Source organism: Rhinoderma darwinii, chromosome 8, assembly GCF_050947455.1.
Source record: "Rhinoderma darwinii isolate aRhiDar2 chromosome 8, aRhiDar2.hap1, whole genome shotgun sequence".
Classification (NCBI taxonomy): Eukaryota; Metazoa; Chordata; class Amphibia; order Anura; family Rhinodermatidae; genus Rhinoderma; species Rhinoderma darwinii.
The window spans coordinates 6,876,311-6,901,608 of NC_134694.1; the positions used below are offsets into that span (position 1 = coordinate 6,876,311).

General features: G+C 42.9%; 1 protein-coding gene across 3 annotated transcripts in view; it reads right to left on the reverse strand.

Annotated features, from left to right (window-relative positions):
* Positions 1-448: 448 nt before the first annotated feature.
* FKBP15 (FKBP prolyl isomerase family member 15) overlaps positions 449-25,298 on the reverse strand; it is a 41,613-nt gene continuing 16,763 nt past the window's right edge. The window contains exons 8-31 of one of the 3 annotated variants that reach the window (XM_075834803.1): positions 23,399-23,467; positions 22,465-22,608; positions 22,233-22,360; positions 22,053-22,101; positions 21,856-21,975; positions 19,873-19,969; positions 19,644-19,753; positions 19,251-19,356; positions 18,586-18,695; positions 18,384-18,500; positions 17,462-17,556; positions 17,034-17,136; positions 9,290-9,322; positions 8,827-8,998; positions 8,608-8,744; positions 8,203-8,349; positions 7,949-8,038; positions 5,975-6,076; positions 4,109-4,144; positions 3,934-4,035; positions 3,469-3,576; positions 2,093-2,829; positions 1,740-1,827; positions 449-1,366 (exon numbers count right to left, since the gene is read on the reverse strand). In XM_075834803.1, coding sequence (XP_075690918.1) covers positions 1,277-1,366; positions 1,740-1,827; positions 2,093-2,829; positions 3,469-3,576; positions 3,934-4,035; positions 4,109-4,144; positions 5,975-6,076; positions 7,949-8,038; positions 8,203-8,349; positions 8,608-8,744; positions 8,827-8,998; positions 9,290-9,322; positions 17,034-17,136; positions 17,462-17,556; positions 18,384-18,500; positions 18,586-18,695; positions 19,251-19,356; positions 19,644-19,753; positions 19,873-19,969; positions 21,856-21,975; positions 22,053-22,101; positions 22,233-22,360; positions 22,465-22,608; positions 23,399-23,467 — 3,090 coding nt within the window. In that variant the 3' untranslated portion in view covers positions 449-1,276. Of the gene's footprint in view, positions 1,367-1,739; positions 1,828-2,092; positions 2,830-3,468; positions 3,577-3,933; positions 4,036-4,108; positions 4,163-5,974; positions 6,077-7,948; positions 8,039-8,202; positions 8,350-8,607; positions 8,745-8,826; positions 8,999-9,289; positions 9,323-17,033; positions 17,137-17,461; positions 17,557-18,383; positions 18,501-18,585; positions 18,696-19,250; positions 19,357-19,643; positions 19,754-19,872; positions 19,970-21,855; positions 21,976-22,052; positions 22,102-22,232; positions 22,361-22,464; positions 22,609-23,398; positions 23,468-25,298 lie in introns of all 3 variants that reach the window. The other 2 variants (XM_075834802.1, XM_075834804.1) reach the window with 2 other exon arrangements.

The window sequence follows — 25,298 nt, forward strand, 5'->3', positions numbered from 1 at the left end:
TACAGCGCCCCTGCTGGGGGGAATTAGAATTACACAGTTTATTTTAAAATCAATAGGCGGACAATGAAATGCACAGACGAGCCGCATCCTCCAGGGAGTTCTCTCTACTTCCTGCCACTCATCCTATTGAAGAGCGCTACAACCTGACGTGGCTGATAACAGCAAGCAACAGATCATATCTGACTATACAGCAAGTAGAAAATACATTGACCCTTTAAGTATAAAAATAATTGTATTATACATAAGAAGATAAAGGCTTTCCTACCTGTAATGCAGTCTATACAATGTCCCGGAGAAATGTGGTGATTTTTATAGCGGACATGGCAGTAACATTCTGACACAGACTTATGCCTTGTTCTGGGGGGATAAATATTCCCCCTCCCCCACATGATGTTATATCGTTTTTATAAAACATAACAGATTTACGAGTGGAGACAACAGGGAGACCGACGCTGCCAAACTTGATTTATTGGAGTACAATGTGCGTTCTGCATCTACAGAGCATTAAAAAAATATAAGGGAATTAGTTGCGCCTCATAATCTGAATCCGGTTAGTAACACGACTAGCAACAAACTAACGGACATGGAGATGCAGAGCTCCTCATCGGATACTGCGGAGGTAACTAAACCCAGTTTCTCCTGCACTGCATTCTGGGTCAAGAGCTCCTTCTCGCATTGCATTCTGGGTCAAGAGCTCCTTCCTGCACTGCATTCTGGGTCAAGAGCTCCTTCCTGCACTGCATTCAGAGTCATGCGCTCCTTCCTGCACTGCATTCAGAGTCATGCGCTCCTTCCTGCACTGCATTCAGAGTCATGCGCTCCTTCCTGCACTGCATTCAGAGTCATGCGCTCCTTCCTGCACTGCATTCAGTCATGCGTTCCTTCCTGCACTGCATTCAGGGTCAAAAGCTCCTTCCTGCACTGCATTCAGGGTCAAAAGCTCCTTCCTGAACTGCATTCTGGGTGCTCCACCTGAAGGCAGTTCACATCTGATTACATTAAGTGTAGATTTAATTCTGCAGTCAATAATCATCATCATATTTTGCCAGTACAACTGAACCTATATTATATATATATATATATATATATATATATATATATTGGACAGCAACAGACGTGGACTCCTTGGCGCTGACCTAAACGGCTGACATGGCTTTGTGACTTAAGAAGTTCATCGTTCCTCTGTTGCGGTCCAGTTTTCTGGAGTTTGCACTCTCATGCGCTTGAGATGTTGCTGTGCAGTTTATCTAGGAGAATTATCTCAGAGACCTGGAGATTATAGTTCCCCCATCCAGTCCAAGTCATCATCTTCATCCTCATCATCCTCGCCAAAGAGAGGGGCCGGGGGAGGATGTCCTTTCATGCTCTAATGATAGAAGACACAGTCAGTTGTAGAAAACATGCCTGTCCCGTACTGCCGGTACCGTGGCGCCCTGCCACATCTGGACTGTGGTAGCGAATTGAAGGTCGCAATGGTGACGTGCTGCACATAGTGACGCCATGTGTCCATGTACAACACGTCATCGCAAACAAGGTGGCAGGAGACCAGGATACGGGTGGCACGGGAATGTTAATATAAACCATTATTGGCATGCATACGATTGAGGTATGAGGTTTGAAATACCACATGGCTCAATCATAAAGTCCATCATTTGTAATAGGTAACGTCACGGTCGTACAGGAGGCGGAGCGTTACGGACAATGCCATCCATTCAGGCGGATGAGATAAGAAAACTTACTACTTCCTCCTCTTCTTCCTCCTCAGGTTTAGCTTTGGTTGCAGGAGATGCAGTTTTAAATAAATCCTCTTCATCAGACTCAACCAGACTAAAAGGAAACAGATATCTAATGAGCACAGGTACAACCATAGCGGTCACATGACCGGACCAGGCCCATCACCTGATGCAACATCCGGGCCAGTAATGAGGTCGAGATCGTGAGCGCGCCCGTTCCATGGCAATGTTGGTAAATCATCTTGTAATTATGTAAACCCCCCCTATATGGGAGGGATCAGACCCATACATACATTGTTCTGGAGTCTGGGAAAGCTGGGTTTCTCGGAGGCCAGCACCTTGGGTACTAGAGAACATACCTGACATCCGCCGCCATCTTCTCCTGGCGAGGACCGATGGGACCCTTCCCCTTAGGACTTCTGGTAGAGCGGAGGGTTGGGATCACCCCCTTTGGAGGCACAGGGCTGCTACTTTCCTCGTCACTTCCCAATGGAGGCGGATCCTCCCGTTTCTCGGCTTCGGAATCAATAGATAAGGCGGCCGCAGGCTCTTCAGACTTATGAGCGTCCACCCTCAGGTCTTCACCAGTCGTTGTGGCCTCTTGAGAGGGTTCACTGACCAGTGGATCATTACTGATGGTCGTCCCGGATTGTAGAGGACTCTCTTCTTCAGGTTCTCCAGCGATCACCTCCACGTGGGTAACAGAACTGGACTCCGGCATATCACTGGAGATCATGTGTACAAGAGCTGACTGAGTGTCCAGATCCTCCTCAATCACCTTCACCACTTCTTCCTGGTTCTCCTCCTCCGCCGCAGCGGGTGCTTCTTGGTTTGGATACCCATTCACCACTTCTTTAGTCTCAGGGGTCTCCTCATCTGCACTAAGACCAGTCTCCTCAATCTGTCCACGGTCTACTGAGGCGGGTACACTTGGAAGAGTTGCCAGTGTAACGCGTGGCTCAAGGCGTGCCACTATCTCAGTCTCTTCATCACCATCCTCCTCCTCCTCCTCCTCCTCCTCTGCCTCCTCCTCCTCACTGCTGCTTCCTGCAGGCGGCTCATCTTGAGTTGTGTTAAGTAACTTCAGCGTGGTTGCCTGATTTGAAACAATTACATTATCAGGTTGTACAGTCATACGTAAGTAAAGCTTCTCAATCTGTTCAAGATCTCTGCTTGCTTGGAAACATTCAGAGGCTCACCCTAAGCTAGTCCTGCTCACATTGATGAGCAGGACTACAATGTTACAACGTATCAGTGTAGGTAGTCCTATGCCTACATATCCAATGCCTATCGGTGTAGGCAATGTTACAGTGTATCAGTGTAGTTAATCCTATGCCTGTAGGCAATGTTACAGTGTATCAGTGTAGGTAATCCTATGCCTACATATCTGATGCTTATTGGTGTAGGCAATGTTACAATGTATCGGTGTAGGCAATGTTACAATGTATCGGTGTAGGCAATGTTACAATGTATCGGTGTAGGTAATACTATGCCTACCGGGGTAGGCAATGTTACAATGTATCGGTGTAGGCAATGTTACAATGTATCGGTGTAGGCAATGTTACAATGTATCAGTGTAGGTAATACTATGCCTACCGGGGTAGGCAATGTTACAATGTATCGGCAATCCTTTAGATGGCTCAACACAACAGCAGCCCTGGCTGATACATTGTAACAAGCCCATCAGCAAGTCCAGAGATGGACTATGATCGTGTACCATAATGGTGTCCTTTACCTTGATGGTGCTCATGATGGTCCCCAGCACAGCCCGTCCGGTGTACGACTCCTCCAAGTCAAACTCTTTCCTGAGGGACTGGAACACGCCATTCATGATCTTCTTCACCTGAGGGAGAGAACGAGCACCTGTATAATAAGCTGCACCTAAGGGAGTGACTCCATGACATCACTTTGTAAATTAGCACGCTGTCAGTGCATGCTGGGAGTTGTAGTTCACCAACAGATTGTAAATCCTTGCTGTTCAGGATCTAAATGATTTGCATAGTGAAATATGTATCTGTATAGCATGGCTGCACCCCTTGATCAGCCTTTGTACCTCCATATATTGCACCCCCTAAGGGCTCCACAGAAGTAGGGACCCGGCTGCAGATGCTACGCCCCCTATGGGTTAAAACGCAATGCATTCCTAGAGCAATTGTCTGGTCCGGCCCTAATAAATAGAATACACCACATGACATCTCACCTCCTCGGCAGGATCACTGACCGGACGTCCTTCATCCGTATTCACATGAGCGTCTCGAAGTTGTTCCGTCAGTGAAGCGACCTGAGCCTGGAGCTGTGCGCACTGGGTGGAGACGAGTTACAGTCAAGAAACGGATCATGTGTTATCAGGGCGGCGCAGGCGGCGGACGACTCACCTTCCGTCTCAGAGGCTCCAGCTGCGCTGCCCCTTCCTGTAGTCGGGATAATTTCTGCACATGGTGGTCGGCAGGTTCAATAATTATGTCGGATGAGGTCGTAGAGTGAAAATACGATAAAAATAAATAAATTACATTGTAGCGTGCAGTGTTTTTTTTTGCCCTCTAATGTATGTAATCTTTTTTTTTTTAATCAGTTCAATTTTATTCAAAAAAAACTCCACATTATTACAGGTCATTGTACGTTCTCATACAGTGTATAAGCAAATTTCAACAGACCCAATTATTTACATCCAACCAAACATTCCCTTCCCCCCAACTCCCCCTTGTATCCCCCCAGCCGGTCTTCTCAGTACCACTTTTCCAATCCTCTCTCCTTCTCTTCCCCTTTTCCCTTCCCCATCTTACTCCTGCTCTCCGTATGTACCCCCCGTCAGTGGCCCTATACCTGAACTTGTTGCCTTAGTGTCATTAGCTCCACAGAAGCATACCCAGATTGATCAATCCACCTAGCCCATTGTTTTTCAAACTTGACCCTGGACCCCCTCTTGGAGTATATCCTATATTCCATCAGAACCTGTGAGTTAAGTGCCCCTATGATTTCTTGTTTTGATGGTGGCTCCGCATCCAGCCAGTGCTTTGCTATTCCTTTCCTAATTTGATACAGTATTTTAGCAATTGCCAACCCTGACCTCCTATCCCCCCCCAAATCTCCAACATACCCTAGCAGCATTACCACAGGATCCCATGGAATCTGTACCTCAAACACTCTCCCCACTAGCTCCGATATTTCCGTCCACAGACTCCCCAGCCTCCCGCATGTCCAGAACATATGAAGGATGTCTGCTTTTTCCTCCGGGCACCTAGGGCACTTGGCATCCGCTCTTAATCCCATTTGTTTCAGCACCCACGGGGTCCTATACACCCTATGTATCAGAAACAACTGCGATCTTCGTTGTGCTACATTAATGGACAAAGTACATGTTGCTGCCAATACCGCCTCCCAGTGGTCTGTTGTAATAGGACCCACATCCCTCTCCCATACCGCTTTCACTGGTGCCATAGGATCCCCCAGATGTTCCACCAATAACCTGCGATAAACCAATGAAATTAATCCTTTTGATGTAACTGCTTTTGCAATATGCTCCAACACCCCCGCGGCATGCATCGTCAGGTCCACGCTGACCGCTTGTGTCTGCACAGCGTGCTCTAAGGTATGTAATCTAACAACCAATCAAATGCAACCGTTTAATCGTTGGTTTCGTTACAGCACATGGTACGATGTTAAAGGGATCCGGTTTTATAGAATTAGAGCTTAGTATGTAATGAAAAGTTTGGCAACTTCTTAATAAACTTTGTGTTTCAATTCCTCACCAGTTTCAAGATCTCTACTTGCTGTCAGTGAATGGAAACAATGTTGTATACAGCCAAAGGCAGGAAGCTTATCTTGATAATATCCAGTTGACACAGGTCTACGGCTTTTTTACAGTGTATCACAGTTCCTTTTTTGTTTGTTTTTTTAAATATATCTCGGCTTGTTGTCAGAAAATTGAAACAATGTCTAAATCCAGAGGCAGAAATACATACCAATTATGTCCATGACGCAGGTGCAGGATATTTTTTTCATAACAGATCTGATACACTGTTACATGCACTGCACCTGTGTCAGATAGACATGATCAAGATAGAATCTCATCCTGTAAATGTAGACAAGAATTTCCATTCACTGACTGAACGCAGAGGTCTTGGAAAGTTAATACATAATATATATGGTAAAGTTACAGAACTTTGTATTAAACTATGATGAAGTATTCTTTACACAAAAGCCAGAACCTCCCAGAACTTCCTCACTGAAAATCCACTCACCTCCTCCGCACGGACCTTCGCAGACTGCAGGTCACTTTCTCTGGAACGGATGTCTTGGAGTTGGTCGTTCAGCGAGGTGATCTGGCTCTGTAACTGCGTGCACTGCAGAGAAGCATAAAGCAATCATGTGACCCAAATTGTGTGCCACGTCATATTCTACGCCAGCAAGAGTCAACTATTAGAAATCTATATTTTGTTTGCTGGTCCTCCACACAGTCCAGGCAGCGCGACCCATCCAACCCTGCTATATGTCAAAAACTTCCATAAAACCATTTACCTCACAGTAAACGGTGAACATGCACGAGATAATACACAGTATGTGCAAAGGTGGAGCTTCTCCTTAAGAAATATTAGACAGAACATTACATATTCCGACCTGCACCACTTCCATCTGATATATATGTGATGTCCAAATCTGAAGTTTCACGTTAACGGAGCCTCACAGTGTACATACATTACTTATCCTGTACTGATCCTTACAGCCCGTATTATACTCCAGAGCTGCACTCACTATTCTGCTGGTGGAGTCACTGTGTACATACATTACATTACTTATCCTGTACTGATCCTGAGTTACATCCTGTATTATACTCCAGAGCTGCGCTCACTATTCTGCTGGTGGAGGCACTGTGTACATACATTACTTATCCTGTACTGATCCTGAGTTACATCCTGTATTATACTCCAGAGCTGCACTCACTATTCTGCTGGTGGAGTCACTGTGTACATACATTACATTACTTATCCTGTACTGATCCTGAGTTACATCCTGTATTATACTCCAGAGCTGCGCTCACTATTCTGCTGGTGGAGTCACTGTGTACATACACTACATTACTTATCCTGTACTGATCCGGAGTTATATCCTGTATTATACTCCAGAGCTGCACTCACTATTCTGCTGGTGGAGTCACTGTGTACATACATTACATTACTTACCCTGTACTGATCCTGAGTTACATCCTGTATTATTCTCCAGAGCTGCACTCACTATTCTGCTGGTGGAGTCACTGTGTACATACATTACTTATCCTGTACTGATCCTGAGTTACATCCTGTATTATACTCCAGAGCTGCACTCACTATTCTGCTGGTGGAGTCACTGTGTACATACATTACACTACTTATCCTGTACTGATCCTGAGTTATATCCTGTATTATACTCCAGAGCTGCACTCACTATTCTGCTGGTGGAGTCACTGTGTACATACATTACATTACTTATCCTGTACTGATCCTGAGTTACATCCTGTATTATACTCCAGAGCTGCACTCACTATTCTGCTGGTGGAGTCACTGTGTACATACATTACATTACTTATCCTGTACTGATCCTGAGTTACATCCTGTATTATACTCCAGAGCTGCACTCACTATTCTGCTGGTGGAGTCACTGTGTACATACATTACATTACTTATCCTGTACTGATTCTGAGTTACATCCTGTATTATACTCCAGAGCTGCACTCACTATTCTGCTGGTGGAGTCACTGTGTACATACATTACATTACTTATCCTGTACTGATCCTGAGTTACATCCTGTATTATACTCCAGAGCTGCACTCACTATTCTGCTGGTGGAGTCACTGTGTACATACATTACTGATCCTGAGTTACATTCTGTATTATACTCCAGAGCTGCACTCACTATTCTGACTCCACCAGCAGTGAGTGCAGCTCTGGAGTATAATACAGGATATAACTCAGGATCAGTACAGGATAAGTAATGTAATGTATGTACACAGTGACTCCACCAGCAGAATAGTGAGTGGAGCTCTGGAGTATAATACCGGGTATAACTGAGGATCAATACAGGGTAAGTAATGTAATGTATGTACACAGTGACTCCACCAGCAGAATAGTGAGTGCAGCTCTGGAGTATAATACCGGGTATAACTGAGGATCAATACAGGGTAAGTAAAGCAAAACCAAGAAATCAGCAGTGAAAATGTAGATCGAAATCCATAAATCACCTTTTCTTTCAGGGGCTGTAACTGGGCGGCCTGATCCTGGAGCTCCAAAACCTTCTGCTCTTCATGACCTCGGGAAGAGAATGATGACCGCTTCATACAGACAGGACAAGAGCAAAGTAAGTGAACACCAGGATATCAGAGTGGAAAATATAGAAACAACAAGGGGTGTGCGGCTCGATGAGGCAGATTACCATTGGTCGGAACTAAGTGTTTTTAGTATCACAGACACGACCGTCCCTCTGCCCCCCACTGACCTGTTCGGCGGTGGCCTGCTCGCGGCTTTTCTTCAGTTGTCGTCTCAGATCCTCAATCTCCTCCTGGAAAGTTCGTCGTAGCTCCTCCTGCTCTTCCTCCGCCCGCTGCCGCTCCTGCTGCGACTTCTTCTTTCTCTCAGACAGGCCCTGTATCACATGATGTGAATGAGTCACAGGCAGCAGATGTCATACGTGCCCATTCTTTTTTAACAATAAGAACAGGTGACTCCAACTAACTGTAGTTGCAAAGCCTAATGGATTCAGAAGTAATCTGAAATCCCCCATGCTTTACACTGCAGCGTAGAACAAACTCAGCATGAGATAGGAAACGCATGAAATGAAGCAACAAATTGCAATCACGTTGTATTGGTCTGTATATGTACAGGACATCAACTAGTCATTCACCTTTTCTAGATTCTCCTTCTCTATCTTCACGTCTGAGATTTCTTCTTCTAGGGCGGTCAGTCTGAGTTCCAGGGTCCGGCGGCTGTCCTTCTCATTTTTGGCGCGGCTTTTGGTATGCTCGGATGTCTCTTTCACCTCTGGGTATACAGGGAATCATTAGATCAGTACTAGTTATAGGTGAAAGGGGTCCATATTACTGACAGTGGAGTGTGCACTCACCTATGAGCTGAGCCTGCAGCGAGCCAAGCTCCACTCGACACTTCTCAGCTTCTTGCAAAGAGGCAGCGAGCTGTGTCCGGAGATCCATCTCCTTCTTCTGATAAACGGTGACCTCCAGCTGTAGACGGGACAGCTGGCCAGTGGCGGCGGCTAGCTCCTCTGCTACTTGGACCTGTAACAAAGAGTGGACAGTGTGTAATCCAAGAAGACGCCGTCCTGATGACATCATATGTGCGGAGGTTAAAGAAGTGCTCCGCTACCTGCGGCTCTCCAGCCGTTAGAAAACTACAAATCCCAACGTGAAGGTGTCAGGGCACGGAGAGCCACAGGTAACGGACCATCAGGCTGAAGCATGGCGCCACTTATCTCTAATGCAATTCTGCTCCATTCACAGGAGATCTTCGAATATAAAATACTAATGCATATCACATATTATAGAAGAAGAAGAACCCACAGACCTCACCTGATACCTGCCCAGATCCATATGCAAAGCATGCTGGGAAAAAAAGCAGCCACGGTGAGAACAAACCAGAAAAATCACAGAGCGCTATACTGAATACCATCAAGAGCAATCCCACATCTCCTACTTGGTCATCTCTAAATTCTTGTACCTTGGGGGCAGTATTATAGTGGTTATATTCTTGTATATACGGGCAGTATTATAGTAGTTATATTCTTGTATATAGGGGCAGTATTATAGTAGTTATATTCTTGTATATAGGAGCAGTATTATAGTAGTTATATTCTTGTATATACGGGCAGTATTATAGTAGTTATATTCTTGTATATACGGGCAGTATTATAGTAGTTATATTCTTGTATATAGGGAGCAGTATTATAGTAGTTATATTCTTGTATATAGGAGGCAGTATTATAGTAGTTATATTCTTGTATATAGGGGGCAGTATTATAGTAGTTATATTCTTATATATAGGAGCAGTATTATAGTAGTTGTATTCTTGTATATAGGAACAGTATTATAGTAGTTATATTCTTGTATATAGGAACAGTATTATAGTCGTTATATTCTTGTATATAGGAGCAGTATTATAGTAGTTATATTCTTGTATATAGGAGCAGTATTATAGTAGTTATATTCTTGTATATAGGAGCAGTATTATAGTAGTTATATTCTTGTATATAGGGGGCAGTATTATATCGTTATATTCTTGTATATAGGGGCAGTATTATAGTAGTTATATTCTTGTATATAGGAGGCAGTATTATAGTAGTTATATTCTTGTATATAGGGGCAGTAGTATAGTAGTTATATTCTTGTATATAGGAGCAGTATTATAGTAGTTATATTATTGTATATAGGGGGCAGTATTATAGTAGTTATATTCTTGTACATAGGGGGCAGTATTATAGTGGTTATATTCTTGTATATAGGAGGCAGTATTATAGTAGTTATATTCTTGTATATATAGGGTCAGTATTATAGTAGTTATATTCTTGTATATATAGGGTCAGTATTATAGTAGTTATATTCTTATATATAGGAGGCAGTATTATAGTAGTTATATTATTGTATATAGGGGGCAGTATTATAGTAGTTATATTCTTGTACATAGGGGGCAGTATTATAGTGGTTATATTCTTGTATATAGGAGGCAGTATTATAGTAGTTATATTCTTGTATATAGGAGGCAGTATTATAGTAGTTATATTCTTGTATATAGGGGGCAGTATTATAGTAGTTATATTCTTGTATATAGGGGGCAGTATTATAGTAGTTATATTCTTGTATATAGGGGGCAGTATTATAGTAGTTATATTCTTGTATATAGGGGGCAGTATTATAGTAGTTATAGTCTTGTATATAGGGGGCAGTATTATAGTAGTTATATTCTTGTATATAGGAGCAGTATTATAGTAGTTATATTCTTGTATATAGGGGGCAGTATTATAGTAGTTATATTCTTGTATATAGGAGGCAGTATTATAGTAGTTATATTCTTGTATATAGGAGCAGTATTATAGTAGTTATATTCTTGTATATAGGGGCAGTATTATAGTGGTTATATTCTTGTATATAGGAGGCAGTATTATAGTATTTATATTCTTGTATATAGGAGCAGTATTATAGTGGTTATATTCTTGTATATAGGAGCAATATTATAGTAGTTATATTCTTGTATATAGGGAGCAATATTATAGTAGTTATATTCTTGTATATAGGAGCAGTATTATAGTGGTTATATTCTTGTATATAGGAGCAGTATTATAGTAGTTATATTCTTGTATATAGGGGCAGTATTATAGTGGTTATATTCTTGTATATAGGGGCAGTATTATAGTGGTTATATTCTTGTATATAGGGAGCAGTATTATAGTAGTTATATTCTTGTATATAGGGTTGCAGTATTATAGTAGTTATATTCTTGTATATAGGGGGCAGTATTATAGTAGTTATATTCTTGTATATAGGGGGCAGTATTATAGTAGTTATAGTCTTGTATATAGGGGGCAGTATTATAGTAGTTATATTCTTGTATATAGGGGCAGTATTATAGTAGTTATATTCTTGTATATAGCAGCAGTATTATAGTAGTTATATTCTTGTATATAGGGGGCAGTATTATAGTAGTTATATTCTTGTATATAGGAGAAGTATAATAGTAGTTATATTCTTGTATATAGGGGCAGTATTATAGTAGTTATATTCTTGTATATAGGAGCAGTATTATAGTAGTTATATTCTTGTATATAGGGGCAGTATTATAGTAGTTATATTCTTGTACATAGGGGCAGTTTTATAGTAGTTATATTCTTGTACATAGGAGGCAGTATTATAGTAGTTATATTCTTGTATATAGGGGCAGTTTTATAGTAGTTATATTCTTGTACATAGGGGCAGTTTTATAGTAGTTATATTCTTGTACATAGGAGGCAGTATTATAGTAGTTATATTCTTGTATATAGGAGCAGTATTATAGTAGTTATATTCTTGTATATAGGGGGCAGTATTATAGTAGTTATATTCTTGTATATAGGAGCAGTATTATAGTAGTTATATTCTTGTATATAGGGGCAGTATTATAGTAGTTCTATTCTTGTATATAGGAGCAGTATTATAGTAGTTATATTCTTGTATATAGGGGCAGTATTATAGTAGTTATATTCTTGTATATAGGAGCAGTATTATAGTAGTTATATTCTTGTATATAGGGGGCAGTATTATAGTAGTTATATTCTTGTATATAGGAGCAGTATTATAGTAGTTATATTATTGTATATAGGGACAGTATTATAGTAGTTATATTCTTGTATATAGGAGCAGTATTATAGTAGTTATATTCTTGTATATAGGAGCAGTATTATAGTAGTTATATTCTTGTATATAGGAGCAGTATTATAGTAGTTATATTCTTGTATATAGAGGCAGTATTATAGTAGTTATATTCTTGTATATAGGGGCAGTATTATAGTAGTTATATTCTTGTATATAGGGGGCAGTATTATAGTAGTTATATTCTTGTATATAGGGGCAGTATTATAGTAGTTATATTCTTGTATATAGGAGGCAGTATTATAGTAGTTATATTCTTGTATATAGGGGGCAGTATTATGGTAGTTATATTCTTGTATATAGGGGGCAGTATTATAGTAGTTATATTCTTGTATATAGAGGGCAGTATTATAGTAGTTATATTCTTGTATATAGGGAGCAGTATTATAGTAATTATATTCTTGTATATAGGAGGCAGTATTATAGTAGTTATATTCTTGTATATAGGAGCAGTATTATAGTAGTTATATTCTTGTATATAGGGGCAGTATTATAGTAGTTATATTCTTGTATATAGGGGGCAGTATTATAGTAGTTATATTCTTGTATATAGGGGGCAGTATTATAGTAGTTATATTCTTGTATATAGGGGGCAGTATTATAGTAGTTATATTCTTGTATATAGGGAGCAGTATTATAGTAGTTATATTCTTGTATATAGGGGGCAGTATTATAGTAGTTATATTCTTGTATATAGGGGGCAGTATTATAGTAGTTATATTCTTGTATATAAGAGGCAGTATTATAGTTGTTATATTCTTGTATATAGGGGGCAGTATTATAGTAGTTATATTCTTGTATATAGGGAGCAGTATTATAGTAGTTATATTCTTGTATATAGGGGCAGTATTATAGTAGTTATATTCTTGTATATAGGAGGCAGTATTATAGTAGTTATATTCTTGTATATAGGAGGCAGTATTATAGTAGTTATATTCTTGTATATAGGAGGCAGTATTATAGTAGTTATATTCTTGTATATAGTGGGCAGTATTATAGTAGTTATATTCTTGTATATAGGGGGCAGTATTATAGTAGGTATATTCTTGTATATAGAGGGCAGTATTATAGTAGTTATATTCTTGTATATAGAGGCAGTATTATAGTAGTTATATTCTTGTATATAGGAGGCAGTATTATAGTAGTTATATTCTTGTATATAGTGGGCAGTATTATAGTAGTTATATTCTTGTATATAGGAGGCAGTATTATAGTAGTTATATTCTTGTATATAGAGGGCAGTATTATAGTAGATATATTCTTGTATATAGGAGGCAGTATTATAGTAGTTATATTCTTGTATATAGTGGGCAGTATTATAGCAGTTATATTATTGTATATAGGGGCAGTATTATAGTAGTTATATTCTTGTATATAGGGCCAGTATTATAGTAGTTATATTCTTGTATATAGGGGGCAGTATTATAGTAGTTATATTCTTGTATATAGGGGGCAGTATTATAGTAGTTATATTCTTGTATATAGGGAGCAGTATTGTAGTAGTTATATTCTTGTATATAGGAGCAGTATTATAGTAGTTATATTCTTGTATATAGGGGGCAGTATAATAGTAGTTATATTCTTGTATATAGGGGGCAGTATAATAGTAGTTATATTCTTGTATATAGGAGCAGTATTATAGTGGTTATATTCTTGTATATAGGAGCAGTATTATAGTTGTTATATTCTTGTATATATGAGCAGTATTATAGTAGTTATATTCCTGTATATAGGGGGTAGTATTATAGTAGTTATATTCTTGTATATAGGGGGCAGTATTATAGTAGTTATATTCTTGTATATAGGGGCAGTATTATCGTAGTTATATTCTTGTATATAAGGGGCAGTATTATAGTAGTTATATTCTTGTATATAGGAGCAGTATTATAGTAGTTATATTCCTATATATAGGGGCAGTATTATAGTAGTTATATTCTTGTATATAGGGAGCAGTATTGTAGTAGTTATATTCTTGTATATAGGAGCAGTATTATAGTAGTTATATTCTTGTATATAGGGGGCAGTATAATAGTAGTTATATTCTTGTATATAGGGGGCAGTATAATAGTAGTTATATTCTTGTATATAGGAGCAGTATTATAGTGGTTATATTCTTGTATATAGGAGCAGTATTATAGTTGTTATATTCTTGTATATATGAGCAGTATTATAGTAGTTATATTCTTGTATATAGGGGGCAGTATTATAGTAGTTATATTCTTGTATATAGGGGGCAGTATTATAGTAATATTCCTGTATATAGGGGGCAGTATTATAGTCGTTATATTCTTGTATATAGGAGCAGTATTAGAATAGTTATATTCTTGTATATAGGGGGCAGTATTATAGTAGTTATATTCTTGTATATAGGGGGCAGTATTATAGTAATATTCCTGTATATAGGGGGCAGTATTATAGTAGTTATATTCTTGTATATAGGGGCAGTATTATAGTAGTTATATTCTTGTATATAGGGGCAGTATTATAGTAGTTATATTCTTGTATATAGGGGCAGTATTATAGTAGTTATATTCTTGTATATAGGAGCAGTATTATAGTAGTTATATTCTTGTATATAGGGGGCAGTATTATAGTAGTTATATTCTTGTATATAGGGGGCAGTATTATAGTAGTTATATTCTTGTATATAGGGGGCAGGATTATAGTAGTTATATTCTTGTATATAGGGGGCAGTATTATAGTAGTTATATTCTTGTATATAGGAGCAGTATTAGAATAGTTATATTCTTGTATATAGGGGGCAGTATTATAGTAGTTATATTCTTGTATATAGGGGGCAGTATTATAGTAGTTATATTCTTGTATATAGGGGGCAGTATTATAGTAGTTATATTATTCTATATGTTTAATTTCATAAACTCAAATTATTTTTATCTTTACGTTTCAAGTTAATAAAAGTTTACTGGACAAACATTAAAAGGTGACTACAATTCTTCCTTACCCACAGCTTGTTATTTACTACAGCAGCACTTTGCATTAAAGAGGCTCTGTCACCAGATTTTGCAGCCCCTATCTGCTATTGCCTGTGATAGGCGCTGCAATGTAGATTACAGTTACGTTTTTATTTTTAAAAAACGAGCATTTTTGGCCAAGTTATGACCATTTTTGTATTTATGCAAATGAGGCTTGCAAAAGTCCAAGTGGGCGTGTTGAAAAGTAAAAGTCCAACTGGGCGTGTATTATGTGCGTACATCGGGGCGTGTTTACTACTTTTACTAGCTGGGCGTTCTGATGAGAAGTATCATCCACTTCTCTTCAGAACGCCCAGCTTCTGGCAGTGCAGATCTGTGACGTCACTCACAGGTCCTGCATCGTGTCGGCCACATCGGCACCAGAGGCTACAGTTGATTCTGCAGCAGCATCAGCGTTTGCAGGTAAGTCGATGTTTATAGTTTTTTTTTATGTCTTATGGCGTTTGCACAATAAAATACTTTTTATCAAAAAATAATTTACTTTTTGTGTTACCTTATTCTAAGAGCCAGAATGTTTTTTTTTTGTTCATCAGGAACGCCGTGCGAGGACTTGTTTTTTGCGTAACGAACTGTAGTTTCGATCAGGATCATTTTTAGGTACATGCGACTTTTTGATCTCTTTTTATTCCATTTTTTGGGAGGTGAAGTGACCAAACAATTGTGATTGTGGTACGGTTTATTATTATTTTCTTTTACGGCGTTCACCGCGCGGGATAAATAACGAAATATTTTTATAGTTCAGGCCGTTACGGACGCAGCGATACCAATTATGTAAAGTTTATTTGTTTAAATAATAAAAAGGACTGATGAGGGAATAAGGGGGATTTTTACTTTTATTACTTTATAAAACTTTAAAAAAAACTTTTATTTTTACACAACTATTTACTTTGTCCCACTAGGGAACTTGAGGGCAGGAGGCCGTGATCGCAATTGTATTAGAGCGGTCAGCTACTCGCTGACAGCAAGCATAGTGGGTCCTGACTTTATCAGGACCCATTAGGCTTTCGTAGATGGCATAGCCGGAGGCCATTGTTAGGCCTCCCGTTGCCATAGCAACCATCACCGCCCACTATCATGTAGCGGGCCGTCAATGGTGGTCTAACCCCTAAGAAGCCGCAATCGCTATTGAACGCGGCTTCTAAGTGGTTAATCAGCGGGGACACCGCCATCGGTCCCCGCTGAAGGAGCTGCGGTACGAGACAGCAGTTGTCACAGCTCCTGTATGTGCCGGGAGGGGGGGGGGGGGGGCGGAACGGCCGATCCTCCCGTGACATACTCTTTCCTCACAGAGCGCGAACTATGTGCTTACCATAACGGAATAGTACGTCAAGGAGCGGGAAGGGGTTAAGAAAGACTACTGCACCAATTATCACCAACTCAGCCATCCGTGGCAACAGCAGTGGCACAGAATCTCTGCAGGTTTCGAAGTTTCCACCTCAGGTCTATGGTCATTTTAAAGCAACTCTGCATGGATCACTTAATAGGAAATATATGAGAGAGATCGCCCGCGTAATGCTGGGACTCCACAAGAATTCATGGACTAAAGACGTGGCCCTCTAAGCTGATTGGCCAACAGGGACCACATGGCTGCATCCGTGACTCTTTTCTAGCTCGAATGCAGTGAAAACTTGCGGTTTCGCTCCGAGGAACTTAGGACAAGTTCCTCAATTCAGGCGGCTTTTATAACTCGTGTGAAGTTGTGTTTGTTTACCATGGACTGCGAGCCGAAGGATTCTATATTTTTTCTTATATAGACGTAAAATGTTAAAATATTTAAGAAAATTGATTACAGTGAATCACGTGATCTGTCACGGCCAATCAGCCGGAAGGGCCACATCATGGGCAAACACGGAGTTCTCCTTTAAGCGCGGCATTAGATCGGTGACGAGGGAATTATACATGACCTGGCGGGTGAGAAATACCTTCTCTTGCATGGCATGGAGCATCTTTGCTTGTGTACTTTCAGATGAAGTCTTCAGCGAGTCGTTCCTCTGCTCCATTAACATGTTACTCTGCTCAACATACCTGCGGGAAGGGGACGGTAAAGACACAATGAAGAAATGCTATAGGAAATTAATGTATATACAAATAATGAAAGGGGATTGTCCGGGATTAGAAAAACATGGCGGCTTTCTTCCAGAAACAGCGCCACATTGTCCGTGGTTTGTGTCGGGTACTACAGCTCTGCTTCATTGAAGTGAATGGAGCGGAGCTGCAATATCACACGCAACCTGTGACGCTGGTTTTGGAAGAAAGCCGCCATGTTTTTCTAATCCTGGACAACCCCTTTAAGTGCAAGTCATCAATAGAACCCCAGGATACAAGGGCACCCCCTCCACGTCTGTTATACCTCTGGTTGCGATTGATAAGTTCCCCGATCTTCACATTTTGATCCTCTATCCGGCCGCTCTTATCCAGAACTTCCTGCTTCAGACGTTCATTTTCCTGAAGAAAAAAAAAAAACAAAAAACAAAATTCACTGTATTCTACAGCGAGCTACGCCGGTTACGGAACTCACGACCATATAACCTTTTTCATGTTCGGAATTCACCTCATTCAGCCGCAACACAGAGCAGCGGAACGGGGTTCAGGGGGACCCGCATCTATCTGACGTTTAGGACATATCCTGTGGATAGGTCATAAATGTCTCCCATGGGAAAACCCCTTTAAAATGGTTGTGCAAGATTCGTATAAAACTAGGCTGATCTCTTCCAGAAACAGCGCCACACCTGTTGACAGGTCATGTGTAGTATTGCAGCTCAGCTTCATTCACATCAATGGAGCGGAGCTGCAATACCGGCCACAACCTGCGGCTGTTTATGGACGAAAGCAGACATGTTTAAGAAAATCTCTCCTGCAGCACTTCTAAACCACCAATCAATCAATCAATAAATAAAGCAATCGTTACCTAGAAGCGCAGCGACGTGGACCAGCAGCCATCTTACCCGCTCAAGTGTGGGGTCTGTAAATACTAGTGGCGCATATTAAAGGGATACTCCCATCATTAGAAGTGATGGCATATCGATAGGACATACCATCACTTCCTCCTGTATTGCAGCTCATCCACCCGCTTCGCTTGGGGGCCCTTCGTTCTTGTCAGAGCGCTACTGATCATAATATTACGGCACATTGGATACGCCATCACATTACAAGACAGCAATACCCCATTAATACATACCTCCAGCCATTTTGCTCTCCGATGAGTGATGGCAGCGGGGAGAGAACACGTCTAGCGTTAGACCCTGTCCCTTCGCTTCTTCCCAGACACTTACCTGGATGATGCGTTGGATATTATTCATGATCATGGCGCTTTCCATGGTGATGGAGGATATTCCGGGGAGTAGAGGGTGTGAGGCTCCGGATGAATTCTCCTTCTGCAGATTGTCCACCTGCTCCGACAGGCAAGGAAGTGAGACGACAGCAAGCAGAGGAAACTAAGGAACAGGCACAGGGTGGCCGGGGGGGTCTCCATACCTTAGAGGCCAGGTTGTCTATTTTATCAACGACTTTGCCGATGGCCATCCGGATCTCGGTGCTATGCTGTCGGGCCTCCGTCATCAGAAAAGAAGTGACGTCGCCTGAGGCTGAGCAGATGTAAATACACAAGGAAAAGTTGTTAAACTCCGCCAGGAAGGCAGACGCCATCTTCAAGTGACCATCAATATATAGTGACCACACCGGAGGGGCACATGCAAGACCCCATAACAGAAAGAGTGTCCACCTCCAGCTGAGACTAATACTGCAGATCTCTGCTTGCTGTCATTAAATGGGAACATTCTGGTTTCCATTCAGAGCCTGAAAAACCCATAAAAACCGGAGACGCCTCACAGCTGAGGGTTTGCTCAGTTGTATCCAGACTATGCAATCCTTATTAGGTCAAGGAATGCTGCAGGGTCTTAGTTTTGCCTTGGATCCCCATGGGTCTTAGTTTTGCCTTGGATCCCCATGGGTCTTAGGTGCCATTCCCACACCCCCTCCCCTCTATAGGGGAAATAAGGATACCTAGAAAATTATGACGGATCACATCGTATCCCTGGTATTAATACGCCGAGTCTCCTAAACTCTTCTGGTTGATTCCCTTTAATCTTTGGTGAAAATTTTAAAGGAATTTCACAGACATAAAAGATAAAGATTCGTACCTTGATAAGTAGCTGGCTGCTGAACGGGCGCCGGGTAGACATGGCTAACTGGCTGCAGCTGGGTGGTGGGGTTCTGGGGATACGCATATTGGATTCCTGTGTATGGCTGAAAGACAATTAGAAGTTATTATATACTACAGGTTATTAATATTTGGAGGAGGCACAATTTACAGTTACCAGCAGCAATTGAGGAAAGTCGATTTTTACAAGGGTTTATAATAAATATTTTACTGGGTAAAGTAAATCCGTTCTGTAAATGAGTTTCAGATTGAGGATTTTTCCCATGAAGATTGTCCCTAACAACTTGAAATTAGAGCTGGATTGTAACAATTGCAATGACCAAAATTCACCACTAGATGGCTCTGCAGCATTTAATATCAAATACCAAGTTACCTGGAAGCCGTGAGCGGGCGCTGCAGGAACGCCATGGGATGCGAGGTGCCCGACAGGTAACAAGGCAGCAGATGAGGCGGGGTGCCCCGGTACTGGCTGCTGTTGGGGGACTGTGGACGGAAACCATAAACATGAATGACAGCGGAAACCTCTATTCTCAGTCTCAATGTTCAGCACTGCTGCAAAGAGGAAAGTACAATGACCTGGAGCGGGTGAGTATAGACGTTACCTGGAGCAGCTATATGAGGGGGGTGGCTGATCTGTGGGGTGGGCCGTATAGGAAGGGGAGCTGCAGGGTGTGGAGACATTCTCTGCGTATTCGGGTCCTGCAAGACGTAACATAATATTTTATAATCATCACACAGATCAGATCGTTCATATGAACTCAGTTTTCAGGTGGCATTTCTCTTTTTTAGCCACTGCATAATGTTCTGCAACTTTCTAATAGACTTAGTAATTCAGTTCCTCACCATTTTCAAGATCTCTGCCTAATGTCAGTGGATGGAAGCATTCTGGTTTCCATTCAAAAACGTGTATAAAAGAACTGCACCCATAATGTGGGCAATACTACCAGCTAAACCTCATAGTTTGCTACTATGTATCAGTGTAGAAGAGTGGATACAATTGTAGCAAATGCTCAGCTGTGAGTAAGATTGGGCCAGGATGCGTTTTCAGTGCCTAAATGTAAAGAAGAATGTTCCCAGTCACTGACAGCAAGCAGAGATCTTTACAATGGTAAAGAATTGAAACACAAAGTATATTAGAAAGTTGCAGAACTTCAATATACAATGATTAAGTTAAACTGACACGAAACGAAAACATTATTTTAACCCCTTAAAGGCCAAGCCATTTTTTTATTTTCCACTCCCCGCCTTCAGCAGACCGGTGCGAGGGCTTATTTTTTTGCAGGACGAATTGTAGTTTATATAAGCAGAATTTAAAGTGCCATATAATGTACTGGAAAACGGAAAAAAAAAATTCTATGTAGGGTGGAATTGGAAAAAACTGCGATTCCTCCATTTTCTTTTGGGTTTTGTTTTTGCATCTTTCCCCGTGCGGTAAAAACCACAAATTAGCTTTATTTTGCTGGTGAATACGATTACGGCGATACCAGATTTATACAACTTTCTTAATATTTTCCTCCTTTTACAAAGTAAAAACTATTTGTTAGAAAAAAAAAAAAAAAAAAAAAATCCATATTCCGGGAGCCGTAACTTTTTCATTTTTTCGTGGATCGAGCGGTGTGAGGAATTATTTATTGCGGGACGAGCTGTAGCTTCTATTTGTATTATTTTTTAGTATATAAGACTTTTTGATCACTTTTAATAAAAAGAAAAAAATTCACCGCTAAGTTGACAAAAAAAACCAAAAAAAAAACAGCGATTCTGGCGTTTTATTTCTTCTCTTTTTACGCCGTTCACCGTACGCATTAAATAACGCTACGTTGTAATAGTTTAGACTTTTACGGATGCAGGTATATAGAAATTTTTACATTACTTCAGAGGAAAAATAGGAAAAGGATGTATTTATAACTTAATTTTATTTTCACTACTAAAAACTTTAATTTAACTTTTTATTTTTTTTACCCATTTTATTAGCCCCCCCCAGGGGACTTCAATCAGCGATCATTAGATCGCTGGTACAATACACTGCAGTACTAACGTATCGCAATGTACAGTCATTTTTAGGCAGGGCTTAAAGTGTAGCTGAACGTTTGACAAACTTCTGACATGTCAGAAGTTTGGATTGGTGGGGGTCCGAGCGCTGAGACGCCCACCAATCGCTAGAAGGCTGTTCGGCTTTTTCCGGAAAGCCGATGTATCGGAGTACGAGCTCATAGACTTTCTATTGAGTCCGTGCACCGATACATTTATTTCCGGAAAAAGCCGAACAGACACGAAGCGGCTGAGCGCTCACATTCTAACGAATGGTGGGGGTCTCAGTGCTCGGACCCCCACCAATCCAAACTTCTGACGTGTCACTATGATTGATCGCAGCCTTTGATGGGTTAAACGGCCAGGAACAGCGTGATCGCCGTTCCTGGCCGTAATACACAGCCGACACCCGCAGCGTATGGAGCGGGTCTAGTGCGCGAGCCCGCTCCATACTCCTTTCCCCGCACCATGACGCGCACTTACGTTGCGGCGCGTTAAATTCTCTCGTGCCACAAACTTCCTTCAATAGAAGAAAATCTCTTGCGGCTGCATTTTACCTCAATTTCCGAGTCGCTGGAGTCGGGCTGCGGAGTGGAACTTCCCGCGAGGAAGGGTAACATGGGCTGACCCATTTTTGCCATACGGGAGATCAGCTTCGCCTTCGCCATATCCGGGTTCTACGAAATAATGGAAAAACCAATGATCGACAGCCAAGACCCCGCTCCAGCGACCAGCACAGGGTGGGATCACTTACTGCCAGCTGCTCACTGATGGAGTTAGACTTGGCACGCACAGCCGGCTCCCTGGTGAAGAGAAACAGGAGTAAATGTAGCGGATACTGGAAAAATGTGGCCATTCAGGAGTCCGGAAAAGCTGGGTCATAACCGTAAGGGATCTATAATTGGTCTAGGACCTGGCGGGCATCACCACGTACCCAGGTTTTGGTGGCACCGATGTTGGCGGCTGGGGTAGACTCTCGGCAGGAATACAGTCTGTAATGGACACCGGAGAATCACGGGAGCCGACGCTCTGCCGGTCCGCTCCCTGCTCCTTCTGCTTCATCTGTAAAGGAGAACGCTGTCTTTTTATATTACCCAGAGACCCCACGTCACCCGCTGCCCCCCATCACATAGCGATAGATAGATCTCGCCACGCCAGCCGCTTACGCGCTTCACTTCCACCTCGAAGATCAGGGTGGCGTTAGAGGGAATTCTGCCGGTCAGTCCCTGAGAACCGTATGCGAGAGCTGGAGGGATCACCAGGAGTCTTTTGCCGCCTTTCTTCATCCCCAACATGCCATCCTCCCAGCCCTGGACGAGCCCGGGGAGACAGAGAACACAAGTAAGAAGCCATCAATAATACTTCACTCATTTCCTGTTCTTAAATGGGGGGGGTTTCAATTGTGATCAGCAGAACAGGGTATGTGGTGCGCCCCGGAGCACCGTGATACGTTCATCGTTTATCCATACACAGCGCCCCACATACAGGTGTGGCTATAACAGGTACTGCCGTTCACCCACATTGACTTGAATGATGCAGGACCAAGCACAGCCGCTCCCATAGGTCTGGATAATCAATGAAGGGGCAACGGCACTCCAATAAACGCCCCCTTCGTTCTGCTCATCATATGTACATGGATGGCCGTTAATGTCCTGGAATAACACTTTTAAAAGATCGCCCCCTAGTGGTAAACTCATCACTGTGTCTGGCTGGTATGGTCAGACTTTTTCCCTGCAGTGCGCCTCTGCAGGGGAAACGTGGTACTACATGGCGCCCATTATAATGAATTAGTGACCATGTGTTATACTTGGTGGTGCCGAGTCCTTAAAGGGATTATGTATGATAGAAGGGGGGGCCCCACTGATCACTAGAGCAGGGAGCAGTAACGGGGTCAGTGACCGGCAGGGCCCCCGGTGATCATACGTTTACCCCCGATCCTGTGGATAGGTCATGTGATAAATATTCTTAGTGGGAAAAGCCCTTTAAGAGCTGGAGCCATTCTATCAAGCGTCTCTCCGCTCCGGCGGATAGTGGGGGACCACCCGCTCTATAGTCATACACCCCAATAGAATATATGGAAACGGGAGATGTGGAAATGACCTTGATCACTTTACCGGAGCCCAGTTTCAGACGCAGGAATTTGTCCTTCTGAACGTTGGAGTCAAACATCTAAAAATAGAAACAATAAATGGAGGAAAAAGTAGTGAGTAGCGGAACGTTACCGCAACATACTGACAAAACGTCAAAGCCTGGGGTCCAGCGGGGTCATAGCGGCCCCAACCAGGGCGATCCGCACGAGTGTGACCTGGTGGTGGCCAAGAGGGCGCTCCTATGGTCTCCGTCAGGCTAACGGAGCCCCTTGTGTACGCTTAGTGTCAGGGGCGTAAATAGGAAATACTGGGCCCCATAGCAAACCCTCCCCTGGGTGTCACACAACCCCCCCCCCTTGTAGATAGTGCCTTTTTTACAGCCACCCCCCCTGTAGATAACGCCATACAGACCCCCCCTGTAGATAACGCCATACAGACCCCCCCTGTAGATAACGCCATACAGACCCCCCCCTGTAGATAACGCCATACGGCCCCCTTTGTAGATATCTACAGGGGGGCTGTATGGCGTTCTCTACAGGGGGGCTGTATGGCGTTCTCTACAGGGGGGGCTGTGTGGCGTTCTCTACAGGGGGGGGCTGTGTGGCGTTCTCTACAGGGGGGGCTGTGTGGCGTTATCTAAAGGGGGGACTGTATGGCGTTCTCTACAGGGGGGGGCTGTGTGGCGTTATCTACAGGGGGGGCTGTGTGGCGTTATCTACAGGGGGGACTGTATGGCGCTAACGCCATACAGCCCCCCTGTAGATAACGCCATACAGCCCCCCTCTGTAGAGAACGCCATACAGCCCCCCCTGTAGAGAACGCCACACAGCCCCCCTGTAGAGAATGCCACACAGCCCCCCCCTGTAGAGAACGCCATACAGCCCCCCCTGTAGAGAACGCCATACAGCCCCCCCTGTAGAGAACGCCATACAGCCCCCCCTGTAGAGAACGCCATACAGCCCCCCCTGTAGAGAACGCCATACAGCCCCCCCCTGTAGGGAACGCCATACAGCCCCCCCCCCTGTAGGGAACGCCATACAGCCCCCCCCCTGTAGGGAACGCCATACAGCCCCCCCCCTGTAGGGAACGCCATACAGCCCCCCCTCCCTTTAGGGAACGCCATACAGCGTCCCCCCTCCCAAAAAAATGCGACCTACAGTGTGTCCTACAAAAGACATGTATCCCCCCCCTCTCCACAGGATCTCCACAGGATAGGGGATACATGTGTGATCGCTGGCATGGATAGGGAGAACGGGGGACTGAAAGTCCCCCGAAGTTCTCCATGACCAACCTCGGACTTCCGGCGTCTGCGCAGCTCAATAACAATGAAAGGAGCGCTGGTCACGCATGCGCACAAGCACGACCGGCGCTCCTTTCATTTCTACGGAGCTGCCGCCACAGACCCCGGAAGTCCGAGGTTTGTGATGGAGAACTTCAGGAGACTTTCAGTCCCCCGTTCTCCCTATCAATGCCAGCGATCACACATGTATCCCCTGTCCTGTGGAGATCCTGTGGAGAGGGGATACATGTCCTGTGGAGAGGGGGGGGGATACATGTCCTGTGGAGAGGGGGGGGGATACATATCCTGTGGAGAGGGGGGGGGATACATGTCCTGTGGAGAGGGGGGGGGATACATATCCTGTGGAGAGGGGGGGGGATACATATCCTGTGGAGAGGGGGGGGGATACATATCCTGTGGAGAGGGGGGGGGATACATATCCTGTGGAGAGGGGGGGGGGGGATACGTGTCCTGTGGAGAGGGGGGGGGATACGTGTCCTGTGGAGAGGGGGGGGGATACGTGTCCTGTGGAGAGGGGGGGGGATACGTGTCCTGTGGAGAGGGGGGGGATACGTGTCCTGTGGAGAGGGGGGGGGATACGTGTCCTGTGGAGAGGGGGGGATACGTGTCC